The 25259-nt window shown below is 48.2% G+C and overlaps 1 protein-coding gene across 1 annotated transcript in view; it reads right to left on the reverse strand.

Annotated features, from left to right (window-relative positions):
* PTGFRN (prostaglandin F2 receptor inhibitor) overlaps nucleotides 1-25259 on the reverse strand; it is an 81347-nt gene that overhangs the window by 20391 nt on the left and 35697 nt on the right. Inside the window, exons 2-5 of the mRNA XM_046021209.1 lie at nucleotides 21621-21989; nucleotides 17537-17950; nucleotides 12534-12914; nucleotides 136-561 (exon numbers count right to left, since the gene is read on the reverse strand). Of these exons, the coding sequence (XP_045877165.1) occupies nucleotides 136-561; nucleotides 12534-12914; nucleotides 17537-17950; nucleotides 21621-21989 (1590 nt within the window). The remainder of the gene's footprint in view (nucleotides 1-135; nucleotides 562-12533; nucleotides 12915-17536; nucleotides 17951-21620; nucleotides 21990-25259) is intronic.

The raw sequence follows: 25259 nt of genomic DNA on the forward strand, positions 1-25259 counted from the left end.
TTAGAGCAGTAGTCACCTGAGCTCGCATTTTCTTGGATTCCTAGCAGGGAGACCCAGCATATAAAACCACGCAGTGGGACTACGTGGGCCACAACAAAAACCCCAAACCTCAGCGAACAAGAATAAAGTGCCCACCTTCGGATGCCCAAAATATGGTGACGGGTTTGGAGAAGACATCCTTGCTCTTCACCCAGCTGTCATTACGCTGTCTGGTCCATGCGGACACAACACAGTAATAATTGCCTCTGTCTTCCTCTGTAGTCCTTTGGATTCGGAAACTGAACGTGTCCGTGTGCTCCTTAGAAAAAATGAAGTCTCCATCCTGGGCACGCTGCTTGCTCCGGTCCCCATACTTGAGTGTCCAGTCCCCATTCATGACCGCCAGGAGCTCACTGGCCACCACGTCATCGCTGCGCCGGTTCACCCTGTAGTACCAGGACACGGTGAAGCGGACGCTGGTCTCCGAGCTCTTCACGTCCACTATCCGGCACTCCAACTCCGTGAGGTCGTCTGAAAACTCAGGGACTTTCGAAGCATTCAGGTACACTTGGTAGTCTGGTTCTGAACGGGAGAGGTGCCAGGATAAAAACAAAACAAAAAAAAACAAAAAATCAGACAGCAGCACACTAAGAATGAGCAGAAGGAACAAGGCAAGCGCTGCTCTTGTCCGGACGATCAAATGCCTGTCCTGCTAACTACAGTGATGGAAACGGAAGTCTTCGCCCTGGACAAGAAGGATCCAGGAAGAGTCTGTTACAGAAAAACTCGTACCACACCACACCACCGTGGTCCCCAGGACACCTTCCAAGGACAAAGCCAAATATCTGCAATCCGAGTCTGGTCCTTTCCATAGGGTTGGGAGCTGCCGTCAGTGACCCTGGGGGTCAGTCCTCCAAGAAGGATCAAAGATGCTCAGTGCTCACACTCCACCAAGGTTTTGCGTGGAATGCCAAGCAGAGCCCACAGACCTTCAAAGCCTCCTGCTGGGGCAGCACAGGAAAACCCCATCCCAGAGTACATGCCGGCACTTGAGGCCAGTCCCCACCCGGGCCTGGGCTCCCGCCATCCCTGGCCAGGCTCCAAAGGCAAGGCCCTCGGGTCATCACTCCCCCAGCCGATTCTTTCTCCCTTCCTGGTCCTCTGACTTTTTCGGCTCAGTCTGTGCTCAGTGGTCAATCAACAGCCATCCTCGCACTCCCAAGATGACACTCTCTTCACGGCCACACGTAACCCTCTCACACAATTCTGCCAACCCTGAAGCTGGCTCCTGTGGATGCCAGCTCCTGTAAAGCCTGCTCCCTTAGGACCACCCCACTCCCCTGCCCAGGACAAATTCTGACAGGGGTGCAAGGAAAGCCAGCCCTCTCCTGGCATGCCCTGTGACCGTCGCAGCCCTCTTTGTCTTCACTCGTGTGGAAACCCCTTCTTCCTCTGACATTCCCTGCACCCGTTTCATCCGTTTTTGGGACTCTACATTTCTGTCTTCGCCGAACCCTAGGCCTTCCTCCACGCTTGCCAAGAACTGGTGTTGGAACCTCTCTGTCGCCTTCCTCCCTCTGTCCCCACCCCCTCCCCAGGTCATTTCCAATGACCTGAGGAACTCCAGCCCCCATACCGTGTCATACCACTGTGGTCACCTACCAGCAGTGGCCTTCTCCTCTTGACCACCCTGTAAACTTCCACTCATTCTTCAATGTAACCTCCTCTGGGGTCCCCTCCTGGGTCCCCAGAGCATGGCCCCCTTTCTCCATGCTCCCACAAGCTGTGGAGGGACACTTGGTCAGCAGCAGCCCCTCCCTGTCATTACGCCTTGCTAAATAAAGGTCAGGTCCCCAAGCTCCAAATACACAGCCTTGTGTGCAGTAGGCACTCGGTCTGTGTGTGCTGCCTGGCTTTTAGGGAAAGCCACATTTTTCTCTTGCGGCACATGGCCTACTAGAACGTGATTTCTCCCTGAACAGAACTTTCCATCTGCCACCACTATCTTTATTCCCAACACCTCAATCAAACAGTTTTGTTTTATTTAACATTGCTTTTATTTATGACTCATTTGAATTATAAACTGCTGAGGTCAAGGAACGGTTCTTTTGTGATTTACGCTTCTAATAAAATGTGTAACATCATGACTTCTCTAAGAATGATTCAGTGGCCAGGAAATGGAGAGAACTCAAAATCCCAACTCCTTCAAATATCATCCTCACGAGCATTTAAGTGGCCCGAGGGTGGTCCCCGTGGCATATATAATAGTTAGACCAGAGGGCCCCAGCCGCCACCAGGAGCCCGCAGTGTCATGAGGTGGACACTGTGCAGGGACACCACACACCGCTAGAATGTCACCATGCCTTCTCCCCCAGCAGGCGAGCGTGCCTAGGTTGTACAGCTCGGGGGTGTCCTGCCTCCTGACCAGAGGGCTAGCACCCCACACTGCTTCTGAGGTGACACCGTCTACGGGATAAATACACCAAAATGCCTTGACGCCATCACGTGCAGAAGACAAAGTGCTCCGCATGACCCGCATCTCAGGCTTTAGACCCTTCTCTCCCGGAGAGCAACCCAGGGGCAGGCAGGACAGCCAGATTCCTCCCACGTGGCAGGGACAGCCCCGCAGGCTGGCTGTGCATGGGGCACAATGGCGCCCCTCGATCAGGGCTGGCTGGGGACGCCGCGCCATCACAAGTGCTCAGGACACAGCAGCTGCTGCCGCTGCCACTCACGGAGCCCGCCTCCCATGCGGAGCATCATACGGAGACCCTTCCCGTGCTCCCGATACCCTGAACGACAACCCAAGGCTGTGAAGAGCAATAGTGAAGAGCCAGGGACCTGGAGCCAGACTGTCGGGATCTGGCTTAGCCAACCACTTGCTGTGTACTCAGGCACATTCCCTCACCTCTCTGGTAAAGAGAGGTGTACTTGTAAAAACAGAGGGAGTAACAGTAACCAGCTCACAATGCGGCTGTGAGGATTAGGAGTCAAAACACACAGGGGTGCCCAGCCAGCCGGCTCCGTCAGGAGACTATGTGCCTTTTAATCTCGGGGTTGTAAGTTTGAGTCCCATGCTGGGTGTAGAGATTACTCAAAAAGAAAGTACTTATACATGAAAGTGCTTAAACTAGTGCCTGGTACATGTCCGTATGTATATATTCACACACGTATATACACACATACGTACGTATCTGGGGACTGCTATTCACCATCCGCAGCTTCGGAGAGTCAGTCACATGCCCATACAGCTCAAAAGCGGCAAATCTGAAGCCGGTGCCATGTGCCTCCTATCTCCTTTCAAGCATAGCTGCACCTCACAGATGGGCCAAATTCCTGTCTTCCGAAAGCCTTATTTTCTCCACACCACTGACTGGCTCATAACCTGGAGCAACACAGAATGCCATGACTGGCAATGACAGGGCTGTGGTCTGCCACCAGGGACTGGACCCAGGAAGACCACGCCCCAGAGGCCATCCTCTCAGCCTGGATGACCAGCACCATCCAAACGGCCAGGAGGCAATCTATGAGATTTCCCTTCTGTCTCATCAGTCACCAGCTCTTAGGAAGAAACCCCTTGGTCCTTCAGGGTTTACTTCCTTCCCCTGAGCATAGTCGTCTGAAGTGGCACTTTGAAAATAAAGGCTGTCCAAGTTAGCACAAAAAATGGTAGAGAAGCGGTGACCTCAGTGGTCAGACCATGGGACACACAGAGGAGGCGGGCAAACTAGCTCCCGTACCATCCACCTGAGCAGCCCTCTCCCTCTCCTCCTTCCTATACCCTGGCCTGGAAACACGCAGGGTGCACTCCCTGGACCAGAACCCAGATGTTCCCCTGGGTTCTTCCTTAGGCTCAGACCCTAACACGGGCACAGAGTGGGGTTCTAGGCATCTTGGTTTCACGCTTCCTTGGCATTACCAGCATAACACAACTGTACCCTAATCCCCTCACTCCCCACCTGCCTCTGCCAATGCACATGTGCATGCACACATGTGTGCGAGTATACATGTGCACACATTCACACATGCATGCAACACGTGTGCAGGTATGCACACACGCACACATGTGTACACATGTGCACAGTCACACTCGTATATGCATGCACACACACACATTCACTTACACACGAACGCACACATATGTTTAAGTATACACATGAGCACATTCACACACTCATACATGCATGCACGTGCACACAAGCACATATTCCTACACAGGCACACTGGTTCATACACACACACACATAAGCACATATCCATACACACGCACACAGCTGACTCCCACTCCAAACAGACATGGCCAACTCCTCAACCACTGTTCCTGCTGCCACACCCACCATTCACTCTGGTGGTCACTTCTGCTAGAAATGTGTACCATCCCCAACTCTCCACTCTGAGGGTCCCTAGCTCTCACACGGCTCCCATTCCGGGACTTGTGCACAGGAGATGATTTATCAATAATCAGTGAACAGAAGTGGGAACTTCATGAACACCATCCTCATCTGGGCTCTCTTTGCCTCCAGCCAAGACGATGATAACCACCCAACACAAATCTAGGCAGACACAGTTATCAGGTCACCTGCACAATAAACCTCCCGTGGCTTTTCTTCCCACCTCCTGAGTAAGAACACACTCCCCAGTCTGGCCCACAAAGTGTTCATCAGTGTGAGTCTAACTCATTTGCCCAGCCTCACCGCCTCCTGCCTTCTGATACATATTCTACGCCCCACTGAGACCACAGCTCTCACCATTCCCTAACTACCCCTTATGGTTCTGGTTTTCTGCCTCCCTTCCTGCTGTTCCCTCTGCCTCAGCACCTGGGACACCTGCCCAGTTCGTTGCTGAACAGAAGACTGAACAGACTCTCCCATTCTACTCCAGCCTCTCCACCTCCAAGTGAGTCTGTTTAAACCCTATGGTTCCAAATACAGAGAAAGGTGAGCGCAGCGAGGTCATGGTGTATGCGCATCTAGTGATAGGAACCACGGCTTGGCAGGAGAAGAGAAGCCCTTCGCTGATTGATGGTCTTATTTTCTGTTCAGTCAGTATAGACTAAATCCCAGGCCTCCCAAAGGGAGGACCTTAATGCAAAGGCAAACAAAAATCAGTGGGTTCTTGGCTCGGGAACTCGTAACGCACAGGTTCCAGGGATTTAAAGGATGTTCGAAGGTCATCCGGACCACCCACCAGCCTTCCAGGTTTGGACTTGTACTCCTGGAGAAGCTGTGGCTCCACTATGTCTCAATGGCAGGAGTACAGGTGGGTTCTTCTTTGGTTTTTGTTTTAGTGCACGTGTAGACATTTTCCCTTATTGTTGTTTTACAATTTTAAACATTCTGTGTGGAAACTGTGCCTGTTCCTTGAAATCCATCAAGTACGGACGTCTCTATAGGATATAGTGTTTCCTACTTAACGGAGAATGCCTGCTTTGAATTTACCTGTCATATCTCTACTGTGTGCTCAACAAATCTTCACCCTACTACCCACCAGGCTTCCTGCTCTCTAAGGATTTTATCTGAATGCTGCCTTGAACTTTGATGATTAGTGTATGTATGTCTTATGGACCTTCTATAGGACTCTTCCTGGGGTCAGGGACCCCCTACTTAAGTTATCTGTATGTGCTATGCCTGCAATGCCTTGTACGTAAAAGACATTAACACGCTTGCTGAATTGGAGTAAATTTAATATTTTGCATAAAAATGCTCATTTTTGGCATAAGCATTTCATCACTACTGATTACCGCTATATCCTGCTTGATCTCATCAAGAAATCAGCTAAGAATGCAATGGTGGTTAGATTCAAAAAATGCTTATCAGTTAAGGATGCATACTAAAGTACTTAATGTCAAAATGACATGTGTCTGGGATATGCTTTAAATTCTTCCAGAAGAAGAAAAAAGAAAATGTGTTGTGTGTGTGTGTCTGCAGGAGGGAGGAGAGATGAAATAAGATTCACAGAATGCTGGTAATTATTGAAGCTGGTGCTTCTTTCTACTTCTGTGTTAGTTTTTTTTTTTTTTTTAATTTATATTCCAAAAAGTAAAAAACAAAACAAAACAAAAACAAAAAAACAACCCACCCACATTGCAAGCCCTTTCACAGAATACTGAGATCAGTCTAACCATGACATCATCATTCCTACTCTCAGAAATAAGGATCTACTCCCTAATCTGGCTCCAGGATGCTGTCTGCTCATCTACACACCACCTCCTGAAGCTACGGCCTCCAACACTACAACCCTCTCCCCACCCCCTGCCCAAAGAAAGACTTGGTTTTCTAATACCGGACATTAAATTCCCTTGTTACAACTTTCAAAAACAGTGAAAAGCTGTCAGAATCCTTGGCTAATTTAGTAAAGCAGGTATTTTGTGCCTCCTGTGTGCAGGGACCTGCACTGGAGGTTTTCACATAGATTGCCTCCTTTTCCTCTCACAGTAATTCCTCAAGGACGGTATTAGCATCATCCCTGTTTGACAATGACAATCACTGCAGCTGGCATTGACTTGGGGGCTTCCTACATGCCACGGGCCATGCTGTACACTTTCCTTGCTTCTCGCTTAACCACCATTTGACAGGGGCACCTGGGTGGCTCAGTCAGTTAAGCATGTGGATTTGGCTCAGGTCATGATCCCAGGGTCCTGGGATCGAGTCCCTCATCGGGCTCCTTGCTCAGCAGGGAGCCTGCTTCTCCCTCTGCCTGCCACTCCCCCTGCTTGTGCTCATTCTCTCTCTGACAAATAAATAAAATCTTAAAAACAAACAAACAAAAACCAACCTTATGACACAGGTACATTTCATATCCGTTTCTTAAACGGAAAAAACAAACAAACAAAGCAAAACAAAACCCAAAGCCCAGAGTCAGGTCAGAAGCCTAGCATCTTACATGGCCTGGGTCCCACCAGCGCCAAACCGCACAACCCCCTTACACACCCAGTTATCAACGCTTTCTCGAAGCCGAATCCATCCCAGAAGGCGAGAGTGGTAATCATAGCCCAGGCACTAATCCTGAACTGTGTACAACTGAACCCTGTTCACCCACTTTGAAGCTTCGTTAACTTGGGAGAGCTCATCGGAGGAGCAGGCTGCATGCCCAATTTAGAGGAAACCAGGAGAAGGCAGGCCCTTGTCTCTGCTGATCCCAGTTCTATTCTCTTGAACTGGGTGGGTACGCTGGGGGCAGCCGAGCAAGTGGACTCGCCGGCAGAGGTGTTACTCTCATCATTTGTAGAACAATTAAGTGTTCTCTCCAGTTTAAGCAGACAAGGCTATAAAAGCCTGTTGTTTGGGGGAGACAATTTACCCCACCTGAGTTGAGCCTTTCTTATGAGGTTGTTTTCAGCATTCACCATTTCGGAGGAAACAGCAGTATTATTGGGACAACCCTAGTGCAGTTCTTCTCTCTTCATCCTCATTCAGTGCCCCCAGAGAGGAGGAGTGAATTCCTAGGTCTGGGAGCAGGGGCAGGAATGGGGCTGGGTGTGGTCAGCCCAGCCCCTTCTCCTTGGGAGCAGCTGCTTCCAGAACACACACCCCTAGTCCCTTCATGCCTTGAGACAGACTTGCATGTCTTGGTTAGGTAAGAACTTGGTGCAGAAGGATATGCTACATACTGACCCTGCCTTTCCCCAAACGCCAATGTCATTATCACCACCCTGCGAAAGTACAGCGACCTCGGGTGCCAGACACTGTGCTAAGCACTTCATATGCATTCTCCCATGGAACCAAGGAAACCAAAGCAACACACCCAAGCTAACCCGCCCAGAAAGCAGTAGGCCAGGACCCCAGGACTTGCCCACTGCTACTCTGCCTTCTGAGATAACTGCGGACAGAGAGTTGCTAAGAGCTGCCCATAAGGTTCTGCAGATCTGAACCTTATCTCCTATGGATGGCACAGGACTCTGAAGTCGCTACCAAGTACTGAGCAGATTAGCAGCTCCTTTTAAAGAAAAATAATTACCTTCCTCACTGGCACACTGCTGGAAGAGGGGACAGTCCTCTAGTGGGGAAGAATGCAAATCAGGTTCTTAAGACTAAAAAGCCCAACTCAGCTCTGCCTCCTCCTGCTCCTGTAGCTGAAACCCTGGAACGCCCTCCAATTAACACCACAGAAGCCTGGTACTTTGGGCAGAGAGCTCAACCATAAACTGATTAGTATCCAACTCGTGCCAAAGACTCATTTGAGACATCTGATTGCAGAGAGAGATGGCCTACTATGCAGATTAGGTAGCCCTGCCTCCTTAGATTCTCTAGTTTTAGCCCTAGACTAAATTGGATCGACACAATGCAACGTTTGTCCTCCATGGTAACTCAGCTTCTTACAGAAACTCCTTCACACACTCAAGATTTACGCCCTCAGCTTTTATAGAGAGTGGATATGAGAAACATCCATTTAAACAATCACTCAGAGCCTTTCATAAAAGAACAGTTGAAAGCACTGTCCATTATGTTACCCAATGCCCTTACATTAAAAAAGCGCATGATAAATTCGGTGCCAACACAAAGTTTGGCTCTCCCGGTTTCCTTCATCAGAGGTGAACCGTGCAACCACGTTTCTCTTCGCCCCGACTCTTCAGAACTTCAGAGGCAAATTCAGCACTCCAGTGTGGATAACTAAACGTACCCCAACCACCTTGCGATATCGCCTCTTTGATTTGGTTTTACCAGCCTTTGATCTTGATTTTATTTTTATGTCTCTTACTTTAAATCGGGCTTCGTTTTGCAAGCCAACTGAATTTTTTTTTTCCTCCTGCAAAAGTAGGACATAAATCCTAGTAAAAGAAGCTTTTTCTTACCCTCTACAAAACCGACACCGTCATCCCAGCTGCTGCAAGTGCTCTTGGACTCGCTGGACCTGTGCGTATCGCTGCCCTGATCTCTCTCTGGTTAACACGATGGAACGTATGAGAAGACCCCAATTAGCTTAGCTCCCTCGTCTGTTCTCTACACCAACCCCAAGCAAATAAGGACAAGAAAGCCCCCTCTGGGGCTTTGAGAACTCTATGCTCTAGCATTTCAGGAATAAAGTTGATTCCCAAAGCCAAAAATGTTTCCACGGAAGAGGACAACACTTGGGACAGACTTGACTTTGGGGCATCATTTTCTAAGTCACTGTAAGTATTTCTTATGAAATAAAAGAAACAAGCATTCACCATTTGGTATATTCTATTTTCCAAAGACATCTGCAGTTCTGTTTCCAATCCCCCATGCCCTTTTGCTGTGTGACCTTGTCGCTCCCTCCTTAAGAGATGGGATGGGGTCTCCCTCTGCCTCCCTGAACTTGGGCAGACACCATAATGGCTCTGACCTGTAGAAAACAGCCAAAGTAACACTGTGCCAGATCCCAGGACAGCTTTCAGCTGGCTGGGCATTTCCACTTCCTGCCTCTTGGAAGCTAGTCACCACCTGAGAAGTGTAACTGTTCCAAGCACAACATGCTGGGAGAAGCCCAAACCATGTGGAAAGGGCCCGAATGACATGCCGCGTGGAGGCGGAGAGGGCCAGGGACATGGCGTCATGCGCATGAGAAAGCGATCTGGAAGAGGATCCCCAGCCGTCCCTGTGTGCCTCAGAGAGAAACCCTATTGAGTCCTTCCCTAAATCCTGACTGTCAAAATCATAAGCAAAATAAAAATCAGTGGTTTTCAGATGGGAATAGGGGCAGTACCTCACTCACAAGGTTATTGTGGGGATCAGATATTTAATGCATGTGCAGCCCTTAGTCCAGGGCCAAGTGTACAGCAAGTGTTTGATAAGCACTAATTATGATTCTTAATATATCAAGCAGCAAAACTGAAAGTTCTGGATACCACCTGCACAGGAAACCAACTTTCTCCAGAACTCTTTTGTGCCAACATCCCATAATCACAACAGGTAAGATGACCAAATAAGCAGAGTCCTTGATAGGTCACGTGTCTTCCTGTCTCTTTCGGAAACTTCTCAGTCACCTCCAACAGGCCCCAAGACGCAGGCGGTAAAGTACCCACATACATGTGTATCTGGAGACAATCGTGTGGCATCAGGCCAGGCCCACCCATCTTGGCACAGATCCAGACCGGAGGTCCTGGAGAAAGGTCAGCTGCTGGTCTCACGCCTGACTCACTTCCTGAACAAGTGTCCGAGCAGCTGTAACGATGTGAGGCGCAGGGAAGGAGGAGGAGATTTAAGAGGAAGAAAGAAGAACACGGGCGGTTTCTCTACCGCTTTCACGCCCAGGAGGCTTACCCAGGTGCAAACATCTCTGCACAGTCTGTAAGTTGAATGTGATTGCTTTCTTTGCAGTTCTCATCTTCCTATGCGCACACTTGCACACTATCCAGGTTTATCTACCCATTCAGCCAACGTTTACCGAGGGCTCATCACGTGCAAAACAGCCATGCAAGGTGCGGGTTCTGCACCCCTTCCAGCGGTCAAGGTAAAGCCCGCCGCGGACTTTCACGACAGGGGTGCTGGCACTCCACCGGAATACGAGCAACTGGGTCCTCAGGATCATGACGGAGCCTTTCCCCACAATTTAGTCCCTTTATGTCTTCTCACTCTCTGAAGAACAGAGCCACCAACAAATTCTTTCCAGTGAAAAGAGCCCCATTCCCTCACGGAGCAACCCTCCCGCTTTCTGACAGTCCCTGCATCTCCCCGGGGCGACGCCGGGATCAGTGCACCAGCACTTCAAAGAGGCCCTCACCCTGGAGTGTAGGCAGAGCTTTCTAAAAAAAAAAAAAAAATAATCCACGGGAGCTGTGATTCTACGTTGGGGGCTGGGGGGCAGGGAGGGGGTACCAGGAGTCGGCGCTGGGATTTGACGGCACCGCACAATGCACCGAGCATCAGAGCCGAGAGACAAATTCAGCTCCAGAGATGAAAAATCTTCTTTCGGTGCTGACAACATCTGTTTTATTTTGAAGGTTGCTAAGGAGAGTTCTAGCTGGGCCAGCATTGTTCCAGTTCAGTACTCCATAGCGAGACTCTCGCACAGGGTTCAGACGGCGGGAATAAAAGCTCGCCAGATAAATCCTGCTCCTTTTACTGTGCAGATAGCAAAAAATCACTTTGCTACCAGGGATGATTAACACCCTGCCTGGGCTCACTCAGAATTGGCCATACCTTCTGCTCACTCTCTTATTCCCCTCTTCTTCCTGCCCCCTCTGTCCCCACACTTGCCAACTCCCCCTCTCCGCCAAATAAAGGCTCATTAGGAAGAAACAGACAGCAAAAGGGCCACTAACCCACGAGTTTGTGATGTAGGGATGAGGAAGAGTAACCTGGGAGATGGGGCGGGGGGGGGGGGTCATGGTGGGAGGACACTCAGCACCAGATGATAGAGGAAATGATTTCCTGGCCTTTAAAGGTCTGGGTTACCTACTAACGTCAGAGCGTTGCCAAATACCCACATCAGGGCTCAGAACAGCCACGGGACAGCAGAGAGATCGAGCTCAAAACAGAGGAGGCTGGTAGGCCCATCTCCACCTTTGTAATGGCGGATGTGGGAGGTGAAGCACCCCATCCTCCACTCACCCCTATCCTGCTTAAGCTTACCAGCAAGTCACTATAAGACAGTAACAGAAATTATGGGCACTTGGGTGGCTCAGTGGGTTAAGCCTCTGCCTTCGGCTCAGGTCATGATCTCAGGGTCCTGGGATCGAGTCCCACATCGGGCTCTCTGTTCAGCAGGAAGCCTGCTTCCTCCTCTCTCTCTCTGCCTGCCTCTCTGTCTACTTGTGATCTCTCTCTGTCAAATAAATAAATAAAATCTTAAAAAAAAAAAAAAAAAAAGACAGTAACAGAAATTAGAAAGTCGGGCCTGAAGGGCAAGCACTTAGGAAAATAAGGGCCAGGGAAGATGAGAATGAAAGAAAGGCACGATAGTTTCACATATAGGCCAAGTTGTTCTAAAGTGAGGGCCACAGTAGCCAACAGCTGAGAGCCGCTCTGCTCCCCACTGGGGACTTGCAGATGACTGAAGGAGTCCACCAGGACAGCCTGGGGTGGCAGGAAGGCCCTTCCATTTAACTGGTATCTGCAAATAAAATCATTTTGGGATTCCAGGGCCCTCAGGAAGAAAAAGAAAAAAACAACAACAAAACACCAAAAACACCACATTCCGTTAACTGACGGAATTCTCTTTTCTGTTCTGGGCTTTAGGAAAGCTACCAGCTCCTGCCAGAGAGCACCTCAGAGTCTAGGAAAAGGAAAGGAAGAATGGAAGTGTTCTCACTCCAACAAAGATCCATTTCAAAGAACCATTCAGCAGGGCCGACCCTGCAAATCTTGACAACAAAAGGAAACTATATCCTCTCAAATGAGGGCATTGAGACAACTGAGTCCACATTATCTAAACATTTCCCTTGCCTGCCAGATTCTATTTCAGCCTGCTTTGCTTTCCCCTACCAGCCACCCCCCTCACCCCCCCACCCCCCCCCCCAGCCAAGCTTGGGATCTCTCCAGGCTAAAGCATGCTTGTCCTGATGTAAAGAAGGCCAAGATGATGCAAAAAGGCAGCAGTGCCCAGAGGAGGGAGGAAAGCCCCAGAGGCTAAGGGCCATCTTCCCAGCCACTCACCTAGCCAGGTCACATCCACACTGGCCGGGGCAGACCTGGCCTCTGCCACCTTGTGCCAGCTCCTGTTGTGTCCGGGTGCCCAGAGCGCCACGTGGCAGAAATAGTAGCCAGAGTTTTCTTTGCTAACATCTCGGACCAGTAAATGGTAAGAGCGTGCATCCGCATGGCTCAAAGCAATGTGGGGAGAGCTGTGCACCAGCGAATCCCGGTCCAGCCGCGCCAACACGGGCGAGCCAGGCAAGATGCTGTCGGGGGACCTGCTGAAGTACCACGTGACCTCAGGTCGGACATCATCTGCTCGGTCCGTTGTGATGTTGCAGGTCAGATCCAGTTCCTTTCCCTCGGCCACAGACACACTCCTGGCCATGGCCGCTCGCAGAACTTGAAGAAAAAAAAAAATACATCTAGAGCAACTGGGTTACGTTTGCCCCTTCCCTCCTTTAGATCATCTCCTTCTATGTTCTTATTTATGGCATTAGAGTTAGAAGGCTTTGTGCAATTCTAAGTGCTTGAGAAATATTTACTGAATAAATTAAGGAAATTATAACACATTTCTTTTCATTCCATGGAAATACTAACGGCAGCAAATGCTTACATACACTTACTAAATGCCAGGCACTGCTCTAGAGTGCCTTGGAAATGTTAACCTTCAAAACAACCCTAGGAGTTGGGGATAAAAATACATTGTATGTTTATGAAAAAATAAGAAATAAATAAAAAATTTTAAAAAAACCCTAGGAGTTAAGTGTGATTATTATCTTCATGTTACTGATAGGAAACAGAAGCACAGAGAAGTTAAGTAACTTGCCAAGGTCACATAGTAACTTGCCCAAGGTCACACAGGTAATACATGGCAGAGCGGGGATTCAAACACAGGCTCCCTGCCTCCAGGGACTCAGCTCGTAACTGTTAACATTTGTTTGGGAAGAAGTCGGAATATCACAAATTAGCATTATATTTTTTCCATGTGCACGGTTAAGACTTGGGTGATTTTACAGAGAAAGGACAGCTCAGTGCTGACTGGCATGTAATATTGGCTGGGGCCCAGGGGCTGGGGGTTGGAGGCTGGAATGCAGGAGGTGAGGGTAAAAAGGAGAAAATCCTAAGCAGAAGGACCAGGAAGATGAAACCAGACAATATGCTTTATAAGTCAAGCCTTCAAAATGCAATGTAATGGAATAAATGCGAAGCATCATTTATTCCATTAGACATACCCATCTTAACGCCAAACATCAAGCAGATATTCTAAAACCAAACCACAATGACTTTTGGGTTATCCACACCCCTGCCTTCTCGCAAGAGTGTGGATAATTAAAAGTAGACTATATTTAGAGAAAGCATTGAAGTATTTGGTGTCACAGTCTCAATGCAGATCTGGTTTCAACATTCCCCTGTCAAAGCTTTTTACATGGAAACATTTTACTTTATTCGAGTGTTTGTTTTTTTTAAAGAAGTTGAACATCTGTAATCAGAGTAGAAAAACATTCAATTCGTGGTAATGCTCTGGGAACCACTGCTTAGATGAGGAATAGCTAACACCTCCCAGGGGATTCCAGTGGAAGCACAGCCCTGGTCTTCCAAGACTGGCTCAGCAACAAAGGCTGGTGCCTGACTCAGAAAAGGCCCAACCCCAAAGCCCATGCCCTTTGGAGCAGGTTGCTTTCAGAGGAGTATTTCCAAAGCCCGACAACATCTCCAACAAGCATTTCAGGCCAAGGTCAAGACCCACCTTGATGAAGACAGAAAATGAGGTGGGTACAGTATTATAAAAGGGAATTTAAAAGTCTGATTTCTCACCAATACCCACCCTCCAAATTCTTCCTCCTCCTTCACCCTTTTTTTTTTTTTAAGATTTATTTATTTATTTTGACAGACAGAGATCACAAGTAGGCAGAGAGGCAGGCAGAGAGGGAGAAAGGAGGAAGCAGGCTCCCCGCCGAGCAGAAAGCCCGATGCGGGGCTCGATCCCAGGACCCCGAGATCATGACCTGAGCCGAAGGCAGAGGCTTCAACCCACTGCGCCACCCAGGCGCCCCACCTCCTTCACCCTTTAAAAGGGCCCAAAAGGAACTTGAGGGCCTCCTGTGAGAGTAGTCAGTATGGAAACTGCTGCTCTGAGCCTGCCCTGGGGTTCGAACCGCCCCACGAGCATTGCTTGTGATCAGAGACTCTGGAACCCTGCTGGAGTCCCTCTGTGCCCGCTAGAGGTAAAAGAAGGCTCAGGAGGGAAGCAGGTTGAGTGAGGAAGGGGTAAAGACACAGCTGTGAACTGCACATATGGAGAAAATGGATTTTTAGCTTGAGGAGTATCGGCAGAAGTGTCTCTTTAACTGAATAGTTCACTTTGTAATTGTCTCTCTGCAAGTTGCTAAAAAGCTTGCCACGGCACTAACCATTGCTCCCATATATTCTGGATTGGAGGGCAATTCACAACTGGGAGAGAGGATAGAGCAGGTGGAAGGGGGAAAAAAAGAATAATTTCTAAGGACTCGTAATACAAGGGGAGACCCTGGACAAAGCCTGTGGTGGGGAAGCTTTCTCTGGTTGGGTAGAACTGAAGCCATAAATTAGACACCAAGATCTGCCTGAAGCAGACCACTCCTAACATGAGGGGAGAGGGGTATTGCTACACCCACCACACAGCCCCACTGTTTAAGCAGCTTTGGGCTGTTCATCATACCAAGATAGTAAGAGTATTTAATATGGATAGTGCAGGTGTTGACAAAAAGAGAGAGGCCAGCAATCCAGTGTGGTGGTTCTTAACCTGGGGTCCAAGAAGATAATTTAGGAAGTCTGTGACTTGGGTGAGAAAAAAAAAAATCTAATCTTTGTTTTTACTAATCTCTATCTGAAACACAGCATCTCCTCTCATGATGAAACTAAGCAACAAATCACTATAGTATTATCTGTCCCTGGGACTTTGGCCCAAAAGAAGTCAGGGATATTTTCAAATTTCATTGCAAGTAATTACAGTTATCTTCAAATATCATTTGCACTCATTGCTATTGGAAATTAGAGTGGTTTCTTAAGCCTGCCAGTCTATATTATTTAATGCATTAATAAAGCACAATATTACTATGTAACAAATTTGTCTTAAAATACTTCAGTAACTATTTTGATAGAATCATTTTCCTTTGTCATCTTATGTACATTTTCAGTGAATTGAAACACATTAATTCCGAGAAGGGTTCTGTGGGCTTCAAAGCTGTCAAAGAGGTCCATGGCAACAAAATGGTTATGAAGCCCAGGCTTAGGAGAAAGCCAGATGTTATTACATGCCTAAGAGGTTCAGTTTCCGACTCTTAAACTCGATATTAAAGGTTTTGTGGCTTGTCTGAAATAAAAAATACCTTTGCAATTAAAATTCTGCATAAAAAGATAACTTGTTGCAAATTTGAACCTCTTAATCATTCTCTCCCCAGGGAACAGTTGTGTGATGCAAATTGAATACCCTGGTTTCTTAGGACAGATTGCAGGCAGATTACGTCTTTAAAGGAAGGTGACCTAAGTCCACTTAGAAAGTGATTTCAGGGAGCCTGGGTGGCTCAATGGGTTAAGCCTCTGCCTTCAGCTCAGGTCATGATCTCAGGGTCCTGGGATGGAGCCCCGCATTGGATTCTCTGCTCAGAGGGGAGCCTGCTTCTCCCTCTGCCACTCCCCCGCCCCGCCTGCCTCTCTGCCTGCTTGTGATTTCTCTCTGTCAAATAAATGAAATCTTTTAAAAAAAAAAAAAAGAAAAAGAAAAAGAAAAGAAAGAAAGTGATTTCTGCAGCCACTGGAAGACTGACCAACATGGGTAGCTCCTTTCCTCGGCAAGAGCACCTCCCACCTCACTGATGGCCACAGTCGCTAAGGAACCTTAGTCCTGCTTTTTTACCAAACCCAACTCCTGTGCAGTGATATTAAAGCAGCGTAAAGTGCCTGGGACCATGCAGCCTACAGGGGAAAAATACTCCCCGTGAGGACTGTCTCCTGCTTTCCTTCCCATCCGAGCAGCCACACATGCATATTTACACTCAGGAAATGAGTCTGCCCAAGGTCCTCCCAGTTTGCAAAGCAGGAGGCAGCAGCGACAGATCTGATGATGTTAGCCTCCCAGAGAACCCAGGATAGCCATCCATCGACAGCAGTGACCTCATCCTGAGATAGTCTCTTTACACTGTTTCTGCCAAAACCCAAGGCTCTACGGGGCCCGGGAACGTTCCTCAAGCACCTCTGACCCCAGGGCCCAGACAGAACTGATTATCCGGTAGGTTCTTTACCAATGCTTATTGGACACTGAATCAGTAATAGCTTACTTTTGATGGGTTTTTAAAAATGTATCTTGTATTTTCTTACTTTCTAGGAGGAGTAGGAAAGTACGTTATATGTTTTTTTCAAAAACAAAGGCTGGTTCCAGGTGAGAGGACAGAGAACTTCTCGCAGGGAGACCCCAGGGCTGGAGGCACACTCCTGGGGAATGTGTCATACACAGCACGAGAAGAGGCCCAGGCCTAGAGAAGTCTCACCTAGCTGGGAGCACACAGCTAGAGGATCTACAGTAGACCAGAGGGCAGGTGGTGAGCCAGATGCACTCTAACAGTTGTGCAAAAAAGCGAAGCCAGAAATTCGGGAAACACCCAAATAAGATAAAACCAAAACAAAATAAAGAGAGCAGAGTGGGGGCAGCTCGGCCCCAAAGTCCCCTGAACACCAGGTCAGACCTCATTCTGGCACTTGAAGGGACTTCATCTTGTGGTCTTAGTATTTTACGCAACCTGCAGCGTCCAGAGTACGAATCCAGAGAAGCCGCTGTAAAGCAAAGCCACAGGCACCCGGCACGAAACGCATACACCTTCCTCAAACTCACCACGACCCCTCTCGCCCAGGCCCTTGACGGGAGGCCTCACGCGGCCAGCACCAACAACCCTGTCAGCAGAGGGCCGGGCTCCCGCCTGGTTCTTGACCCCGGCCCGGCCGGAAAAGAGGCCAGAGTGTAAGCCAGACACGTTCCAGAAGCTCACCTGTGGGCTGGATCAGCACAGTGGCCACTTCCACGGCTTTCTCTTGAATCTCTTGCCAGCTGCCCTGCTCTGCGATCCACTCGCTGACCACGCACCGGTAGGAGCCCTGGTCCGAGGCCAGGGCGCGGGCCACTGACAAGCGGTAGCCGTCAGCGCCCACGGTGTCCAGGCGCACGTCACCTGCGCGATAGCGCTGCTCGTAGCCGGGCCCCGGGCGGAAGCGGCCCTCATGGGTCAGGGCCAGCACGCTCCGCCGGGCCGCGCCGCGCTGCAGCTCCCACAGCAGCGCCAGGTGCGTGTGCAGCGGCGACGCCGTGGAGGCCGCGCAGCGCAGCTCGAAAGGCTCACCCAGGCGCAGGCTCAGGCCGGGGGCGGGCGACGGGGCGGCGGCCACGTGCAGGGCATCGGCCAGCACTGCGGGAGGAAGCACAGCCGTCAGCCTGCCACGCCACGCCCCCTCCCGCCGACCCCCTCCCCTTCTGGGAGGGGGCTCTCCGCGGGGGGTTGTGTGGCACGGTGCCCTTGCCCTGTTCTAATGCCCACGTGGGAACGCTCTCCCATTTTAATTCATGTGTAATCCCAACTGACTTTCTGACCCGGAAAAGAAAAAAGGAAAGGAGTGGGGGGAGAAACAAGAAAAAGAAAAAAAAGAAAAAAGAAGAGGCACTAAAGACCACCCCCCACTCCCACCCCCACCCCCCCAGTCTAGAACTGAGTGGAGAACACTCCCTCTCTTTCGGGAGCTGTGCCTTAGGGACGGGTTTCTGCCACCCCTGAGCAAGTTACTTCACTCCTCTAAGCCTCAGTTTCCTCATCTCTAAAAAGGGATGACAACTGGACCCATCTCAGGGAGGTGACAGAGTTGAAGGAATGTTAAGCCAAGGTGATTGGTGCTCAGCAATAGGGGTAAAATTCCTGTTAGGGTACCAGGCTCCAGAATCTAATACCAGTTAAAGCAGCATGATCCAAGGAGGGCAGAAGCTGGCATGAGCTGCCTGTGCCCCGAGGACTGGGAAATGCTTACAAACAACGAGGGAGAGTGCAATGTATAGGCAGAAAAGAAACTGGTCAAACCCTCAGCTATCGATGTACCCTATTAGGGCCATTTGGGAAAGGGTGAGCTCTTTACGAAGTCTAGAATGAGAGGGCCAGAAAGCCGGAAAGTATTGGTGAGTGCTAATTGGTAAGGGAAGTGATAATCAAAATAATCAGAGAAAAGGCCTCTATGAAGGGCCGTGGACAATCTCTGAGGCTTGTCTACAAAACTGGATAAAAGAACCCTCCAACGCTACTATTCATGACGTCTTTCATTTTTCTCGAAATTCCACACTTGGAAACTAATTCAGTGTCCTTGAGGAAAAAAACTGCTCAGTCCTCAGAAAGAGCTATCCCAAAGACCCATCTCTACAGCAAAATGAATATAATGACCTTCTAGTATATCCATCAGTCTGGGAGTCCAGTTAACAGGACTCGGTTCTCGTGGCCAGATATCTGTCAGCACATGGCTGAACAGTTTCAAGACCCACAAAGCTGAAGGCCAGACAGACCCCGGACCCCACCAGAGGCCCCACCTGGGCAGCCAGCCAGTCTCATTCATGGCCATCTATCTGCTTTCCTCACCCAAGAAAAGCCTCTCCTTGCTCCTTCCTTCCAAAGACTGGAGAAGAAACAAGAAGACACTGGGGGACACGGTCACGCGAATTCTCCAGCTGCCCCCTAGTCCTCAAGATGAGAATTACAGGGGAGGTAAGTGTGCACCTAACCTAATGGAGGTACATCATGGGTCTGTTAACTGAAAGCAACACATTATTTAACTGCAATGCAGGAATGTCTTGCGGGACCTTTTTCTAAAAGACATCTTTAGGGGGCGGCTGGGTGGCTCAGTGGGTTAAGTGTCTGCCTTCTACTCAGATCATGGTCCCAGAATCCTGGTATGGAGCCCAGCATCCGGCTCCCTGCTCAGCAGGAAGCCTGCTTCTCCCTCTCCCACTCTTCCTGCTTGTGTTTCCTCTCTCACTTTGTCTCTCGCTGTCGAATAAATATATAAAATCTTAAAAAAAAAAAAAAAAGACATCTTTAGGATTTCCTACAAAGAAGAGGTAGATTTGATGTTTTGATACCTACATAATGGATATGGCTGTTTTATTCCCTCCTGAGTTGGATGGAGGGAACAGCCCCTAAGACATGCCAGGGCTCTGTACATCATTACAGAGGGGGATAAACACCAGGATCATCCCCTTCTTTTTATTTTTTTCATTTTTTTTCTTAATATATAATATATTATTTGTTTCAGAGGTTCAGGTCTGTGAATCATCAGTCTTACAAAATTCAGTGTTCACCATAGCACATACCTCCCCAATGTCCACTACTCAGCCACCTTATCCTCCCCACCCCCCTCCACTCCAGCAACCTCAGTTTGTTTCCTGAGATTAAGAGTCTCTTATGGTTTGTCTCCCTCTCTGGTTTCATCTTGTTTCATTTTTCCCTCCCTTCCCCTATAATCCTCTGTCTTGTTTCTCAAATTCTTCCTGTCACTAAGATCATATGATAATTGTCTTTCTCTGATTCACTTAATTCGCTTACCATAATACCCTCTAGTTCTAGTCACATGGTTGCAAATAGCAAGACTTCATTTCTTTTGGTGGCTGCATAGTATTCCATTGTATATCTATACCACCTCTTCTTTACCCATTCATCTGTTGATGGACATCTGGGCTCTTCCCATAGTTTGGCTATTGTGCACATTGCTGCTATAAACATTTGGGTGCACATGCCCCTTCGGATCACTACATTTGTATCTTTGGGTAAATACCCAGTAGGGCGATTGCTGGGTCATAGGGTAGCTCTATTTTCAAATTTTTGAGTAGCCTCCCTACTGTTTTGCAGTGTGGCTGCACCAGCTTGCATTCCCACCAACAGCGTAGGAGGGTTCCTTACCAACATCTGTTATTTCCTGACTTGTTAATTTTATCCATTCTGACTGGTGTGAGGTGGTATCTCATTGAGGTTTTGATTTGTATTTCCCTGATGCTGAGTGACGCTGGGCACTTCTTCATGTGTGTGGCGATGAGCCCCTTCTTTTTAGATCATCATGTACATCTTCTACTGTCCCGATCTTTACCTACACTCCCTATTCTGATATAAATGCTTTTTGGAATAAGGCAGGATACAAAGAAATGCATAATTAAGTAATAACAACAACAATCAGGCTTCTATTTTATTGACCTCAAATTACTTTGTTCTTGCTCATTTACCAATTAGCTATATGATTTTTGGCCAAGTAATTAACCTATGCTCTTTCATTTTCTCATTTATAAATCAGGGAAATAGTCTGCCTGATCTTCTTCATTGGGTTAGAGAACTGAATGTGGGAATAAATCTAATAGGACTTAGAAAATGGAAAACAAAAAACAAAAAACAAAAAAACCCACAAAACCCTAAACCTTCCATATATATAAGGCGTGATTCTCTGCAGAATCAGGCCAATAGGCTAGTAGGGTTCCATCATAAGCTAGCAGTGACGACATCTTTCTTTCTCTACATATAACCCCCCACAAATTCCAGAACAAACTGCCCTTTGTGAAGAGCACAAAGACAGACATGAGCTTCAAAGCATCTGATATCCCCGTAAAAGTAAACATCGTCATGACCATTACCTTCTGAGTGCAAACCTTACGAATGCTTACTGTGGAACTGCTCTGAGGCCTGACACAAGCTAACTCCCCTTGTCCTCATAACCTTTAAAAGGGAAGCCCTGTTTCACAGAGGAGGAAGCTGAGGCACGTAACATGCCCGCGGCCACTTGCTGACAAGCGATAGAACCAATCATCAGACTGAGTGCAGGCATCCTAGCTAGAGCTGGGCTCCGCCACCATGCCAGCCATGGTTGGTTCAGAATCACAGGGAAGAGAAAGGGCCCTCAGAGGGGACCTGGCCTATCCTCTCCTTTCAATCAAGGAAGACACTTCTGCCCACTGGACAGAGGAGGGGGCAGAGACCCAGAGGATTAGTAAGTTTCTTGACAAAGCAGAGTGGCCGAGAAAAGTCTGGCCCCTGATGTGATGACCCCTCCATGAGGATGTACCTTTGACCTGCACCGTATCCTCATAGTTGCCCTGCACGGTGGCGTCTGTGCTGGGGGTGGAACATTTGTAGTGGCCCTCGTCTGAGGTCTGGACGTTCTTGATGTGGAGCTCCACGGCATCGTTGGCAGTCCTCCTCAGGACGATCTCGCCCCGCTGCAGGCGTTCACGGTACAGCTGGGCTGCAAAGCCCGCCTCCCAGGTGCTGGCAAGCTCCACAAAGCTGCTCCCCGAAGATGAGAAGCTCCAGTCAAAGTTCTGCTCGCTGGGGCCGTCATAGTCACTGACGTTGCAGGGAATGACCAGCTCAGTGCCCACCACCCGCACCAGGCTCCCTGTGGGGACTCTCACCACGCGTCCTTGGCAAAGAGCTGCAATGACAAGAGATAAGAGGTGGGACCTGAGTCATGGAAGGTCATCCTGCTACCAATGTGTCAAACCTGCAGGTGTTCCTGCTCACAGGCTCGTGGCCAAAAAAAAAGGGACATCTGGCCAGCTGGGGAAAAAAGGGTGCGCTGTCTGGGGCTCAGCAGAAAGAGGGTAAACCCCAACTGTGAGCCAGGAATACGACCCTGAAATGAGTGCCTCTCACACAACCGTTTCCTAGGATTGACAGGGAAGAAGACAAGTATTAAAAGTAGGCTAACCGTGAACTTGAACAGCTTCTTCCCTCCCGTTACTATTTAACATACCATTGTCACTCAGTGTGATGTAGGAGTATTTTAGGGTTGGTGTGAAAGAAAAGGACACAGCTAATCAAGTATTTACATTTCTGCCCACCCTAGATCAACCCTCATCCCTAGAGACCATTCCTCAGGGCTCCTGAGACCTGATTTACAATGATGGATGCCAATTTTTAAACCCTAGAGCAGCCCGCTGATAAAAAGATTTAACTCTGGTTATCTGACATTGCCTATAAATTAATATTAAAATATGACGACTCCACCAAGTATTAATTTTCTATTTTCTGGCTCATTTCCTTCTCTCTACTCTTCACCCTGATCTAAATTCAGAATGAGGATAGGGAAGCACAAAGGGAGACAGTGCCTTGTCTGGCTGGTTGCTGGGCGTTGTTAGGAATGCGGCAGCTTGCGGGGGGATGATGAGTTCAGGGGACAAAGCCAGGAGTTTACTGGCACTCCCTGCCCCAAGAGCACATACTTCCCAGGCCTCTGATAGGGCCCTAGGGACCCTCACCTGTGCGTCCTTTAAGGGGTCATCTTTGCCATGAACTTCGGTGAGATTTTGTAGTACATTTATTACCTGTGCATAGCATTTCAATTTGGACCAAATGAGCTTGTCTGGCTCCTGTGTAATGTTCTATGAAGAGGTACAGCACGAAGAAAAACAAGGGAAAGCATGGGTTCTGAAATCCAGGAGACTCAAGTTGGTTTTACTTTCTTAAGTCAAAAATTTCTTTTATTTTGTATTTGAGTAACATAACACAAAATAGAACACCCACATTCCACACATATTCCTTGTACTGGAATAAGGGTACATTCACTAAGTTTCTCTAAATTAATGTCTTCAATATTAACATCAGGCATAAGCTATGTCAAAAGAAGTATCACTCAGGGAGCCTGGGTGGCTCAGTCCGTTGAGCATCTGACTCTGGAGTTCAGCTCAGATTATGGTCTCAGGGTTCTGAGATCCAACTGATATCAGGCTCTGCACTCAGCGTGGAGTCAGCTTGAGTTTTATCTCTTCCTCTTCCTATGCCTCTTTCCTGCGCCTGTGTGCTCTCTCTCCCTCTCTCTCAAGATAAGTCAATTTTAAAAAAAAATTTTTTTTTTAAGATTTAAAAAAAATTTATCTGAAAGATGGGGCACCTGGGTGGCTCAGTGGGTTAAAGCCTCTGCCTTCAGCTCAGGTCATGATCCCAGGGTTCTGGGATTGAGCCCCACACCGGGGAGCCTGCTTGAGCCCCACACTGGGCTCTCTGCTCAGAGAGGAGCCTGCTTCCCCCTCTCTCTCTCTGCCTGCCTCTCTGCCTACTTGTGATCTCTCCCTCTCTGTCAAATAAATAAATATGATCTTAAAAAAATTTTTTTTTTAATCTGAAAGAGACAGAGGGGAGCACAAACAGGAGGGAGGAGCAGAGGGAGAGGCAGACTCCACACTGACCAGGAAGCCCAACGTGGGCTCAATCCCAGGACTCTGGGATCGTGACCTGAGCTGAAGGCAGATGTTTAACCAACTGAGCCACCCAGGCACTCCTAAAAATAAATAAATAAATCTTTAAAAAATTTTTCAAGGGGCATCTGGGTGGCTCAGTTGGTTGAGCATCTGACTCTTGGTTTTAGCTCAGGTCACAATCTCAGAGTCCTAAAATGGAGCCCTGCCTTGACTCTATACACAGCACAGAGCCTGCTTGAGATTCTCTCTGCCCCTCCCACTGCCTGAACACACCCATGCTCGCTCTCTCTGTCTCGAATGAAATCTTTAACAAAAAAAAAAAAAAATCACTCAAAAATTATAGGAATTTTGAAAAATACTCACTGTTTACAAAAACTGAACAAAATCAATACTATGCTAACAATTATAATGGGAGGAAAAGAAAGCATGAAGTCGTTAGAATGACTAGGAAGCGCTCATTCCTGATATGAAGAGATTATATTTTTTTAAGGTAATCAGTTATCTTTTATACAGAAATTACACACAAAATTGAGTCATTTGCCCAAAAAGTTTAGTTGCAAGAGCAACTACCATGTCAGATTTACCCTTAAGGAGACCAAAGTTTAAATGTGGGAGACTGAACTCTCTTCAGTTTTGGCTTCCTCAACTATCCTATGGGGCAAGGAAGATTTACTGAGTTTATGAAATAAAATACCTGGCTGAGAGTCTGCCATGTCGTAAGAGCTCAGTAAGTTGGGAACTTCTATTATGTCTTTTCAATTTTGTGTTTTTATCATTTGTTATGGGTTGAGTTCTGCTCCCCCAACAAAACAAAACTCATATGGAGAAGTCCTAGCCCCTAGTACCTCAACATGTGACCTGACTGGGGAACGGGGTCCCTGCAGATGTTATCAGTGGTTATTAGACACCATTGGGTCAGGTTATACGAGAAGAGGGTGAGACCCTAATCCAATGACTGGTATCCTTAAAAGGGGGGAAGCCTGCATACAGACAAGCATGCAGGGAGAACACCATGTGAAGATGAAGGCAGGAAAGGGGGTGAAGTCTCTAAAAGCTAAGGAACATCAAAGACGGCTCACAAACGACCAGGAGCTGGCAGGGAGGCCTGCAACGGACTCCCCCTCGCCCCCCCCCCCCGACAAGTGAACTGCTCGTCCTTGGAGCTCTCAGAGAGCACGCTTCTGCCACTGAGGACATCCAGTCAGTGGGTCTTTGTTACAACAGCCCGAGCAAACGAATATACCATTGTTGCTTGTTTTTCAATGATTTAATTCATTTCTTTTTCAAAGTCTGAGCTGCCAATTAGTGGTTGTGAAATGAATTTATAGCCGTTGTGACCAGCATGTGTGTGTGTGTTAATACAATGAAACAGAAAAGGAAATATTAGAGCCCACCGCATTTAGTAAGGAGTAAACACTCTTTCATTAAATCTTAAGTACACAAAGGTGTGTGTGTACCAGAATATGATGAAAACATTTATCAAAATTTGGGTTGGCGTAGAAAAG

The sequence above is a fragment of the Meles meles genome, chromosome 1 (assembly GCF_922984935.1).
Source record: "Meles meles chromosome 1, mMelMel3.1 paternal haplotype, whole genome shotgun sequence".
In the NCBI taxonomy this organism is placed as follows: Eukaryota; Metazoa; Chordata; class Mammalia; order Carnivora; family Mustelidae; genus Meles; species Meles meles.